General features: G+C 42.0%; 1 protein-coding gene across 2 annotated transcripts in view; it reads left to right on the top strand.

Moving 5' to 3' along the window:
• The window catches only part of PINX1 (PIN2 (TERF1) interacting telomerase inhibitor 1), an 81,836-nt gene that overhangs the window by 18,330 nt on the left and 50,274 nt on the right, over positions 1–13,232 (top strand). For both annotated transcript variants that reach the window (XM_036998897.2, XM_036998898.2), the window contains exon 6: positions 1,824–1,900. In XM_036998897.2, the coding sequence (XP_036854792.1) occupies positions 1,824–1,900 (77 nt within the window). The remainder of the gene's footprint in view (positions 1–1,823; positions 1,901–13,232) is intronic.

The raw sequence follows: 13,232 nt of genomic DNA, 5'->3' as shown, positions 1-13,232 counted from the left end.
AATCCAGAGCAAGCCCTGTAACAATCTTGGTTTCTACATTTACTTAATTGAACTTTGCTAAAGGATAAAAATTCCTGATATAAGAACCCGTCACCAAAACTTAGGAACTTCGTTGGGATAGCCTTCCGTCTCTACCAGCTTGGCAGTTTTCCCTTTGACTTTTGTGTGTTCCTATTTTAGCACCCTGTTTCAGAATAATGATCTTGCACATACCTTCTCTTCCTTAATCCCTCAGCATTCCTTTTTTATCTAGTTTTATCCTAATGTGCATCTCTTTTAGGGCATCTGTTCCATTCCAGAAGATAGGATAGGGGTAGACAGCCGATGCGTATTCTGAACTAAGCACAGCTCCTTATTCTGAAATGGGAGCTGCCGCCCTGAACGTGCTCTGCACTGCAGAACGGGTCGTGCTGGTGGCAGAGTTAAGAAGAGATACTCGACCTCCTAAGGGCTTGTCCCCCTCTCCACACCATGATCAGTTTCATGTCCCGGTTCTCTGATTCATTTTCTGAGTTCCTATCTGGGATATGCTTCACTTCGTTCTCAAGTACATTTCCTTTGGTATCTTCTGTCTGGGTTCTACTTATGAATTACTTAGAACCAGGAGGGCTTTGTTTCCATCTTAGGAAGAAAGGAGAGCACAGCATGGAACACAGGGGTTCATGTCCCTCCTGGTAGGGACAGGTGGTCCTGAGTGGACCACTGAATCTGGTACTGCTGCCTATGAAACCTGGCTTTACATTACGTTGAAGGGTGTTCTGCTTTTTAATTTCATGGAGTCACTGAGCAATATCATATTTGAATGCCCCAGTGATAGTCAGTGAACTAGAACCTTCTGGGTCATGATGTTACTTTGTCAAGTCAGTTTGCTGCAGGAAACCAAGAAGACAAGTGAGTCTATGACAGTGGAAGTTGAGCTTCCAACTGCAAACAGAAATTCCTGTGTCTAACCCTGAGCCTCGCTCCCCCAGATCCTCAAGACATGAATGTAGTGGTTGTATTTTAAAATACATTTGCCATGAGCTTGACAAATGAGAATGAATTTGGTTGACTGCTCACAGACTATTATTGGTAGAAGTGAAAATTCCAAAGAAGTGAATTTTAAATGAGCTGGTTTGTGGGTTTGAAATTAAGTTAAAGTGTTTAGTGTTTTTGAGAAGAATCATGGATCCTTTAGACACTGCTTTTCGCAAAAAACCATTTAATTTCCTGCTTTTATTATGTGTCCTTTTATTTCAAGGCGATGTAACAGTATAAACCATTTCAGAAAGAGAAATTGGAAACAACTTTCACTCTAATACAGTAATTTTTATTTGCATGTCTTTTTAAATTTTCATTTAATTACTGAGCTGCTATGTGTCAAATACAGTATGTTCTCATTCGTGTGAATATATAGGGTTCTGAAACATTTTATCCTGCATTTCATAATCCTAAGTAGCTCGTGTCTCCTTGAAATAAATGAGGTCTGTTTTACAAATGGGGAGCCCCGCAAGCCCCGTCATACCCTGACAGCAGGCCGGTAGCAGAGCCGCTATAGGATCTCGTGTTCCTCTCAGTCCGCTGGCTGTTCATGTTTCTGCCATTAAGAGGTCAAGGGTTCTGGCTCTAAAATACTTACCTGAGTCTTAGGTGATTTTAAATTTAATTAATGTTACTTATTAATTAAGGAGTTGTAATCTCTGAAGAGGAAACAAAGTGAGTAGTTAGCAGAGTTGTTTCTTTTCTAAAACCCATTTTGCGTTTAGGAGTTTCATGGTTTATATTTGTGCCTCTTATTTTAGAAGGAATGGTATTACTGAAAAGGCATTGTGTTGTTTTTCTAGGGAAGGATCTGTCATCTCGGAGCAAGACAGATCTTGACTGCATTTTTGGGAAAAGACAGAGTAAGAAGACTCCTGAGGTAAGTCGCATACGGTTTATGATGTTCTGTCTGGACATTGCTTGATCTTCAGTCGCGTACAGAACTGTTTGTATCTATTACTAATAGTACTTTTCAGAGAAAGTTACCAAAAAAAAGCTTTAGAGACTCAAACAAAGGCTAAATGTAATCCTCTTAAAAATAAAAGTTGGTAGGTAATAAGCTTCATAAAGAATCTAAAGTCTATGTGTTACTTGTTTGTTTTTTTCTCGTGTGAGGACTAGACTAAATGAGGGAGGGGTGCCCGCTGCTGATGCGACCACAGGGAAGAGTACCTCTCCCACTCCGTGAGAGACGGAGGTGGCAGGCCGGGCTTTTGTCTGCTTTGCTCGGACCACGCAACCTTACCTGGAATATGGCTTGTGGAGGAACACTGTCCTGTATGTACTGTAGTTCTGGTCTGTTAGTTTTAAAAGCATTTTGAAAAAGGGTTGTATCAGCATCAAAACTCTGGAAGGGAGTTTTCCTCCCTTGTACATTACTGTTTGTTTCAAAACTAGAAGGTAAGAATAAGGTGACTGAAGCCATAGTTCACAGTCCTAATTATTAAACTGGGCTATGTAAATGTAGCACAAATTTTTTTGTGCCATTTCCAGCGCTGTGTAAGAGACAGCCCTGGATGTAGAGTGGATGTCAAAACATAAGAATTTTTGAAGTATGGATTTCTGGAAATAGGATAAAAATTTTTAATTGATGTTGTCTGCAAAAATACAGAATATGTGGTTGCTACAGCTGTTAGTCTAACTGACCTGGTATGTCCTACTTCTGTTTCTTTATTGGTTCCTAGCCAAGGCCCTTGGTGACTGTAGAATAAAAATGACTTGTTTCATTTATTTTTGACATTTCTCCAGGCTGAAAGAAATTTTTCCAGGGTGGTAGCTATTTGTTACTTGGTATTATTTCCAAAGACTATAGAGTTACCAATTACTGGAAATTTTCTCTGGCAATTTCCTTTGCACATTGTGACTAAATTCCTATCTTGTACAACTCTTCTGGCCCTGTACCTGTAGCAGCGAAAGGAAAAGGAACCCTGGCCCCGTGGCTTGCTGAAGGGCCAGGCCATGGGTCTCTGAGTCATGTTGAGGCCAGTCATCCGGGTGGAGGCGTTCTGATATCAGGCACTGATGGATGCTTCCTTCACAAGATGCGGGTGGAAAGAGCCTGGGTCATCAGGCAACCCTCCTTCTGGTGACACCTCTGCCCCCAGTGGTTCTGGGGGACCTGGATTAGGCCCTCTGCCTTGCTCACTAAGGACTTCGCATTTGGCTTACTTCCATCTTCCTGAGCCACTCTGCTTTGACCATTCTCAGTAGCTTCAGTATCTCAGAGATACTCTGTCACCTCCGCTCTAACAAGCCCCTCCCATGGCTACACGCTGCACCTTTGCATCAGCCCAGAGCCCACCCTGGACCCCCAGTGCAAACCTGTTTATTGCAGCGCTCAGTCTTGGGTCCCCACTGCACTGGCTTCTCCCATCCTTGCAGTCTGGGATCACTTGATCCTCCCTGGCCATCCCACTGCCTGCAAGCCCGCGTCTCCTCCAGAACTCTGACATTTTACAGTTGAGCAGATCAGGAACGGAAATACTATTTGTGGGCTTTGGTAGAACTTTGAAAGAACTAACTTATGTAGTAAGCACAGGAAAGCTTTTTGTTAGAGGGGATTAGAGGGTTCTAGTCCTCTGGCAGACATCTGTTTGAGGACCTGCTAGTGCCAGGTGCAGCACTGCTTGCTGTCTCTTGGCTTTTTGGTAGTGCAGTCATTCATGAGCATGCTAAAGTGAGCCTGTATGTGAGGAGCTTCAGAAACCATTCCCTAGGATGGGCCAGGAAAAATCTATTTTGGTACAATTGGTGTAGAGAAGACCACATTTGACAGAATACTGTTTTGTGCAAGATTTATATCCAGGCACATCTTAATCTCTCATTCTAGTTTAATGTTTTCTTCCAGTGGCATTTAATCCTGTTGTTTGCAAGACAAGGTTTTATATCGGGGTGCAGCTCTTGATCTGTAGCAGTTTTTCTGGGACACTTGCCTTTGAATCACTTAAGGAGCTTTTGAAAAAATGCTAATGCCAGGGTCCCACCCCAGACCAATTAAATCCAAATTTTGGGTTAGGGTCCAGGCAAAATGTTAGAAAAAGAAGAAAAAAATTTTTGATTGAAAAAAAGCATACCCATGTGAGTCAGGAGATCATTCTGATGTGTAGTGAGGATTGAGGAATAAGCAAGAGCCACCAGCGGAAGTCCTCATGTGTGACTGTTGGCAGAGCTTCTGGCTTTAGGGTCACAAACATCATCTAGGACAGGGCTTCTCAAATCACAATATGTGCACAAATCATCTGGGAATTTTGTTAAACCCGAGATCTGGCTCACGGGGGAGTGGGTGAGTCCCCAGATCCTGCGTTTCCCAGGAGCTCCCAGGGGACACCCACGCTGCTGGTCACGCTGTGCTGCACATACCACTCTGAGGACATTGGGCCTCTGCGGTGTTTTCCAGTTAACTTATAGCTTCATGGGTGTAGAAGATAGAATGTATTTAAATCTAATCATATTTTAGGACACCAAATACAAAATCTTTCTGTAAAGCAGAGTCACTTTTAAATTTACATTTTACATACCTGTGGGTTTTCTTATATAGAGTTTGCTTTTATTGAGACACACCTGTACCTTCCTGAATAAACCGTTGCTAAGAAACCTTACATGTTAGTTACAACAGCCCTCATAGCCAAGGGCAGGAGGCCTTTGATCAGATCTGTCTGAAAGTACAACCTCTTTTGGCTTCCGCTCATAGCTGGAATGAGTATTGCTTTGTTTTCACTCCCTCGGCCCCCACAGCTACCCTGGCCAGAATTTCTGTGGCATCGCCAAGGCAGAGGTGCTGCTTGAGGTCACAGGCCTGAAGCCTCTTGGGAACCGTGGTGGTGACACCTCTCGGATGCTCTGGATTAGGGGCTGATATGGATCTTACCCGGGCATCTAGATTTAAAGAATTCCTGGGTACTGACCACATCTGGCTTGGGCTGTATCCTGTCTTTCACAGTAAGCCAAGTTTACTAATTTCTACAACCTGACTGTCATAATAATAGAAATCACCACTTCATTAAGCATCTGTAGGTCAGACACCGTGCTAGACACTTACAATGGTATCTCACTTAATCCTTGTAACAATCCCATGAAGTAGGTATTATTATTTGTCATCTTTTTAGTGATGAGGAAACTGAGGCTGAGAAAGATTTGTTACAAAGTTCCAGAGTGGCACGAATGGGATTTAGTCCAGGTCCCTCCAAAATCATTCCTTTCTCCTCTACCATAATACTGCCAATGTTAATTAACTCTTATGCCTTAAAAAAAAAAACTACATTTAAATGATGGCAGTTATGCCTTGGAAATTTTCTTGGAGGTTTTGTCAAAGACATAACTTAGGAGAATGACTGGCTGTTACTCTCATTTTGCTGACAGAAATGGTTTAACTTTGAGAACGTCACCACCTGGCCTTCAGTTGGAGTTGAATTGTCATGGGTTCAAAATATGGGCCACCTCTGGGAGCCGTGTTGCTCTGTCACCGACGTTGCAGGCTGAGGTGTATTGCTTGTGTGTTTTCTGGTTTCTCCTACGAGTCGAATGATCCGAATTGTGTTTATATCCAAAAACGTCAGCTGTGCTTGATTAGTAACAGTCATGAGATTTTTTTTTTTTTTTTTAGCTTTCAGGATTTTTAAACTTTCATTTGGAAATAATATAGATGCACAGAAGGTGTAAAGATAGTTCAGAGGGGTTCCATGTGCCCTTCGTCCTGTTATCCCAGGGACTGCATCTTACTATTGTACAAGATGAAAACCAGGAAAGTGGCACTGGTGCAATCTGTGTGTGCAGTTCTGTGCCACTGCATCCCATCTGTGGATCCAGTAACTACAGCTCTGTGCCCTCACCACAAAGATCTCCCTCACACTATCCCCGGTTACAGTCACACCCCCTCCACCACCATCCCAAACCCCAGCAACCATTTCCACCAACAGAGTTTTCTAATTCAAAAGAAAATATCATATGTACGAAACGTTGATCTCACAGTTTGAGGCTGAGTCTGCTCATGTCAGTGGTGATTAGACCCAGGTTTTAAGGGCTGATTATAGTTTCTGTGACCTACCTCATGCACATATCCATGCTAGATTTTATGTCTGCTATGTTATGGATATTTAGAGAATGCCTTGTAGAAATCAGATTGTTTGTTGTCTTTAAAGTCTGGACCTATTGATTAAGTCATTTATTTTAGGAATTTGAGAAGTATATCAAGCTATGAACTGATGTATAAATACGTGATACCATGATTACATGACAGGCTTATCATCCCTAACATGTTGGTAGAGGAGAGATCTTTGCTCAGAATCTGAGGGTACACTCATTGGAGTGAGGTCGGTGAACTCCTTTAAACTGCATGCGAGATTTGTATGTGAGCATGCTTACATGTATGTATGAGTATATAAAGTCTAGCACTTTCATCAGATTTTCCAGGGAGTCCTTGATCCAAAAAGAAGCTTTGAAACCCAGAAGTGTGCATAAACAAAATCTCTTCCCAATTAAAATAAAAAAAACTTAGAATGGAAGTTTTCTTTGTGAGGGTAGTAGGAATGAGCCTTGTATTATATAGTGGAACAAATAGTGTCAAGGCAAGAATCTGATTCCTTAATTACTTTTAATATAATGTATAGAAATAAAAAGAAAATAACATCAAAAGAAAAGAACAAGCGAAACTCAAGGTGTCTCAGACCTTTTTGTGAAACTTGAATTATGCCTTCTGTTCTCTGTCTGACCCTTATACATCTAATGAAGAAATTGATCTGCTGTATTTTTATATGTGGCCTTTTTTGTCCATCACATACAGCAGACAGTGAACTACCAAGGGAGGACTTGCATTGCACCCATTTCTGGGTCCTTGGTGTGTGGTTAATCCAGTGCTTAGCGTGTGAAAGGGATGCAGTAAATTGACATCTCGTTGTACTTCTCTCAGTGGACTTAATTGTTACTCATCTCAAAAATGGTTTGTATAGCTTCAAGGTTGATGTTTGAAATATTTTTCCCTTTGAAATGTTTTGATCAATAAATAACTATTTCTTCTCTGAGAGTAGGAAATATTCATCAATTAATTTCCACTCCCATGCCAATGTAATCCACTGGTGGCATACATAGATTCTTGAGAAAGGATTATTGGACGGATGTTTACTTATGCCCCATTTTGTTCTTAAAAATCAATCCCATTTGCCAGAAATTGGCTCTCAGACATTTTATATCACTTTGGAATAGTTTTCCACAGACTTTTTATTCTTATAATGTTAAAGCCTTCCTCACTCTTCAGGGAGTGTTTTCTGACTCCCTCCACTGGCGCTTTGTGTCCCCTCAGGACACGGAGGCTGTCTGGACATAGTGTTTCCCCTACCGCATCTGGCTGTGCGGAACTACCTGCTTAAATGAGGCGGGATCATCACAAACTGCCAGCTACTCAAATGACTTTAATGAACAGGTCTGTGTGGGCGTGCTTGGATGTACATTCCTCATTTCCAGGTCTTTCTGATCCCTACCATCTTTGCACTGTGTGAATTGGAGGACAATAACTGGATCGGAACGCACCTAAACTGGAGATGCACGTATTTCCTGTGGAGACAAAGAAATGATCGCACACGTTGAATTGGAATCAGTAGGGCCCCTGAGGACCTGCAGTAGGTGGTTGTGCTGGCCGGTGCCTGCCACAGACTGTGGATACGTGTGTGTGTGTGCGCGCGCGTGTGGCTTTTCCCACTTGGTGTGTAAGTCGGAGTCGGAGACACTGAAAAACAAATTCCATTAGTTCTTATTTGGTTAAACTTCCTGATATTCTTTTTTTTTTTTTTTCTTGTTTTTTCCCTCCCCCACCTTCCCAGTTTCCTTCCTCTATCCAGCTTGTTTCCTGATTCAGCCTTATCACTAGAGAAAATACTCCCGACCCGTATCAAGGATTGAGAATTGTTACCGGCATTCCTGCTTTATTTCTCTAAGCAACATGCTTCTGACATAGGCTCTTGGCAAAATAACTGTCAATTTCTTCACTTCTATAACTTGATTGAATTAAAAACCTGGTATTTCTTACATTGTCCCAGAATGCCCAGTTAAGGAGCACTTCCCTTGACTCCGTCTGGAGGCTTTCCTTGTTGACAAAGCACTTCTTTGGGGTTTGTGTTGCTTTCTTGTCCATTCTCATGAATCCCCTTTCTTTCCTCGTCCTTGCAGATTGTCAGGTCTGAACACTAACTTCCAAACGACTCTACTCTTTTGGTGGTTGGTTGAACTATTGGGGTATTTTGAGCCATTCTTTCTTCTAGTTTTATAAACTATCCTAAGCACCTCATAGGGAAGATCACTGGGAAAAGGAGGAAGGAGAGTCCTTTTTTTTTTTTTTTTTAATTTTTACCTGATGTGTCTTTCAAGACTATTTCTCCTTAGTTCTGAATTTTCATGTTAATAAAATATTGTGAATTAGGTTGAGTGTTGTAAATGGTTTACAGCATGTAGATTCTTAAATTTCAATCTCCCTACTTCCTGCAGCCCCCCCTCCACCTCACCTCTGGTTCGGGCGTCAGCACACAGAAGTTGGGCAGCTTTCCTGACCTAGTATTTGCTAAAGTGATCTTCTAATAAAGAACCTTTTAGTTACAGGTAAACTTAAATTCATCCACAAATTATCCAAATAATACATTTAAGGTCTAAAGTTTATTTTTTGGCAGAAAGGATGACTTCAGTAATTCTTGTTATCATTTTGACCATTGATAACAGAATGGAGATTCAAAATAATCTCTTAGGGTGGGATATTTAGCCAAAACTGAATAGATGATGTTTTATAAGATATGTAGAGCCTCATTTAACCCTGAAAATACCTAATTTGGTAGCAGTTAGATCAGAATTAAATTAGAGGCTAGGACATGGAATATGACCACAAGTTTTACATAAGCCAAAATACACAGTATGGCAGCTATCCCAGATGCGGGCTTGGGCTACATCACAAGGGTTGTGCCCACATGCTGAAAGCAGCAGGCTTGCTTGTTTTCTGCACTGGTAACTGTATCTGCACTGTTCTATTCAGGCCTAGATACCATGTTTTCTAAGAGTGCATCCGCAGTGTAGCATTAGGGACAAAGGTGTCTGGAAAGCAGATTATACACAGGAACCAGCAGATGAGCAAGTAGGAAATTGTGCCTGGACTGGGAGAGAGCCTGACTGTGTGTTTGAATGGTTTCATTGGTCCTCTAGAAAAGGAGCAGATTTGTATGGTATGCTTCATAAGGAAGAACTAGTACTGATTAATGAAATTCATAGAAAGGTTTCTACTCAGAGAAGGGAAGCAGCATGGACTGGCAAAGCTTGCCAGCTATAGGATGTACTTCACGGTTAATTTACTGGAGGAATTCTTGTAATGGGAGTAATGAGATGCATATGAGCACTTCCAGTTCTAAGGTTCCTTGATTCTGGTGTGACGAGTGCACGTGAGATACTCACATCTGAAGTGGTACTTACATTTTCTTCGACTACCAAGGAAAGAACATTATGTGGATTCCTTCTCATGATTCTGATGTATTCGGGCAATTTGGGCTTTATCTCCTAAGTTCTTTATCCAGGAGATGGATTTGAAAAGTTTTGTATATTCAAAGAAGAAATCAAATAATGTTGAAGTGAAACAGCAAGCTGATTTAGTGATTCAGGACTCTGAGGAGTCATAGATATTCTGTGTGTCCAGGTGGCACCAGTCTTGGATTCCAGGTGAGGTCTGTCTTGGACACTCCTGTTTTACCTGTAAGCTCATTTCTCTGCAGTGGGGGTTGGGTGATACGTCCTTGTAGTGGATGCTCTTGCCCACAGGTGGCCTCAGTGAGCTCTGCCATTCCGCCTGTTGAGACCGACCCGTGCCTCTTTCTCATCAGGAGGTGGAGCGCAGTCCCTTCCCCTTCCATCCGAGAGAGGTTGTGCCTTGCTTGTGGTGGACAAAATGTAGCTGTGGGGATACTGTGTGACCTCTGAGGCCTTGAAGCCATCCGCCTTCATGTGTGCAGTCCAGCCGCCCTAAGCTCCCAGGCTGTATGAAAGCCTGGAGTCCAGACTAGCCCCATGGAGAGACCGTGAGCCGGAGGGTTATGCAGGTGCCCCAAGGTTACGTGAAGGGGGGCGCGGTAACCTGCAGCCCCCTGCTGTGCCAGTCCAGCCACCTTTTGATAACAGCCAGTTAGAGATACCCTGAGCCAGACCCACCCAACCACGCCCTTCTGTGAATTGCAGACCCACAGAAATAGCCTGTTGTATGATAGTGAAATGATTGTTATCACCTTAAACCACCGAGTTTTGGGGTGATTTGTTACCTGTATAACTGAAATGGCTAAGGATCCATCATTCTGTGATTATACACTAATGGTGAACCTGGTAGGACCTTCTTAACCTGTAGAATGAGGAAATGAAGTCATCTAATGAAGTGCCTATTTCTCTGGTTTCTTCTAAAGGGAGGCTCATCCAGTGGAATAGCAGTATTGAGAACAGACACTTCAGTCGGAAAAGCCTGCCTTTGAGCCCAGGAGTAGATTGAAGACTGTGATTTGGGGCAAGTTAGGTAACTTTTCAGAGCTTCATCCTCTTCATTCATAAAATGGGGATTGCAAATATCTAGGAAAGATTAAATAGAAAGCCATGTAAAGCTCTTCACTAAGTCCCTAGCATGTAATAAGTGTCCAGGTGGCAGTGCTGAAATCTCTATTATTATAATTGTTAATACAGTCAAATGTAAGATGGTGTGTAATAACTTCCACTGAAACATAATTTAGAAATAAGAAAATTTTAAACCACGTGTGCAGTCACATGCTGAACAGTACATAATATGAATGTACTAACTAAACTGACTCATTGCCAATAGTTTTTTTAAAGTTCTCTGGCAAAGAAGCTTTTTGTTGTCATTTTGCCATCACAGCAATGATAGAGGACTTCTTAGCATATCGATTGTTTTAATTAATATTTAATGTAAATAATTACTAAGACAGCAATCTTCCTTCTAAGGTGATGTCCTGTACAATTTTAAGTAGAGGTATAGACATTTGCTTAGACTGTAAGAAACTCACTGTTTTTAAAAAAATGAAAGAAAACTAAAATAGAAACTCTCATCATCAGTGTCTATTGAGTATCCATGGAGATGATGGTGCTGAATTTTATGAAATTTTCGAAATGGATTTGATGCTATCTCTATTCTCAAAAGATTTATGATATTTTTGTACCTTTAGAGTATTTGTTTCTGTAAAGATAATAGGATCCCAAGGACAGAAAGGTGCTTAGGGTCACCTAGTTTATGTCCCTGTACCAGGTAGGACTATTTTTATTATCATTGTGGAAACTAGTCTGATTCTATTAATAGTAGAAAAGGAGAACATATTTTTAATGTGAACTTTAGAGATAAAGAATGTTCTCATTTAAGATGAAGTGGACAGTACAAATTATCTAGAGAGGTCATGGAAAACTTAACTTTGGAGACATTTACCAGTGGAGTCAAATGTTATCTAAGGGAATTTGAAGGACAGTCCATTTGGGACACATCAACAGACTATTATCCTACCCTTTTGTTTCACTGAAGGCCATCTGAGCAACTTAACATCCTTGAAGATGTGAAAACTATCACAAAATAGTTAATAGTTAACCAAGGATATTAAGTTTGAACCAAGATGATTCTTGTACCTAGTATGATCTTCACTTCTATTAATACTCTTAAAGCCAGACACAAAAGGTATTTTCTTACAGGTTACATACAGTCCTTTTTTCTTCTCTTCTACAATAAATATAGTCTGTTAGTTCTTATTTAATAATGGAAAAGCAGGAAAAACTTCAAAGGTTGTGTAAATTTACCTAGTGTATCCTAATTATTACTCTTAATTGCTGAAGCTACACAGACAGTAGGACTTGGCCTCCTTCATGGTCCTGTAACAGAGCACAAAAGAGATAGACATAAATACCTTGAACATAATGTATAAATTCTCCTCAAGAGTCTACTAGAATCTTTTCTACAGTGTATTTTTCCCTTGGCAGCTTGAGCCATCCTTTGAAAATGTAATTGAGGTCCTATCACTGCTTTGTTCAACCCCCCAAGTTTCCCTGTCATCCTCAGTCTGCAGGGCAAACCCTTGCCGTGGCCTCAAGTCCTGCAGGTCGCCCCGCACCCCCCACCCCCTCGTGTTACTGTCCTACCTGGTCCTGCTCCGCTCTTGTGGTGCTGGCTTCCTTGCTCTTCCTCCAGTGCTTCAGGAATGCTCTGCACTCAAGTTGAAGTATACTCAGTGACCCCTCTGCTTCTTCATATTTTTGTCCAAATGTCACCTCAATCCATCCGCTGTCCCGTTTACCCTATTTATAACTAGAAATGCAAACAGTAACAACAAAAACCCTGACACTCTTTGTCCCTCTCCTTTGCTTTATTTTTCTCCGTAGCAGTTCCCACTGTCTGATGTCCTACAGTTTACATGTTTGCAGTCCTCCCTCAGTAGATAGGAACCCCGACGAAGGCGGGAATTTTTCTGCTCCCTGGCATCTAGAACCATGTCTGCTTTGGAGGAGGTTTTGGTGAAGTTTTTGTGGAATGAGTTCAGTTGTTGAAGTCTGTTTTAAACATTGTGTAAACACAGACCAGGGCACCATCAATTCTTAATGGGGATGTTAGGAAAAGCTACAGAGAAGAACTGATAACTGATCCAGACCCAAAGGGCAGGAGTCAGCGGATGAGCAAAGCATAGAAAAGAAGACGTAACGTCAGCAACAAGTTACCCTGGGTCTCAAGCTCAAATGCCAGTGGAGTCCAGGCATGTGACTGTAGACTTGGAAGTAGTCTGTGGATAAAGGGAAGGTTCCTGTAGCCAGGATTCTCACCTGGCCCTGGTTGGCTAGCTCACCACACACGTGTGGGCAATACGTCATTACTGACTCTATATAAACAGCCCTGCCCAGTGCTCTGGACGACAGGGTGGCACGGCTGCAAGGCTGCAGGAGAGCAGAGCAGAGGCTGGAGTGGTGGCAGTGCCGAGGACAGAGGCTCGGATGGCTGTGCGGGCTGAGAGGCCCAGAGGCAGAGACCGGCTTGCTGCATTCAGATTCGCTCTGAGTGGACGGGATTCTAGTGACTGACCCGCCACCTTGGAAATAAAGTTGGATATAACCCTTTCACCCCACGAATGTTCTACTGTCATTTTCTTTGGTCACATTGAATCCATACTGAACTTGCCTGGGGCTGAAACCCATCACCAGGACACTGACTTTAAGACAAAAGGGAA

This window comes from Manis javanica, chromosome 3, assembly GCF_040802235.1.
Source record: "Manis javanica isolate MJ-LG chromosome 3, MJ_LKY, whole genome shotgun sequence".
Lineage (NCBI taxonomy): Eukaryota > Metazoa > Chordata > Mammalia > Pholidota > Manidae > Manis > Manis javanica.
The sequence above is the reverse complement of the archived record's forward strand: the minus strand, read 5'-3'. Positions and strand labels throughout refer to the sequence as shown.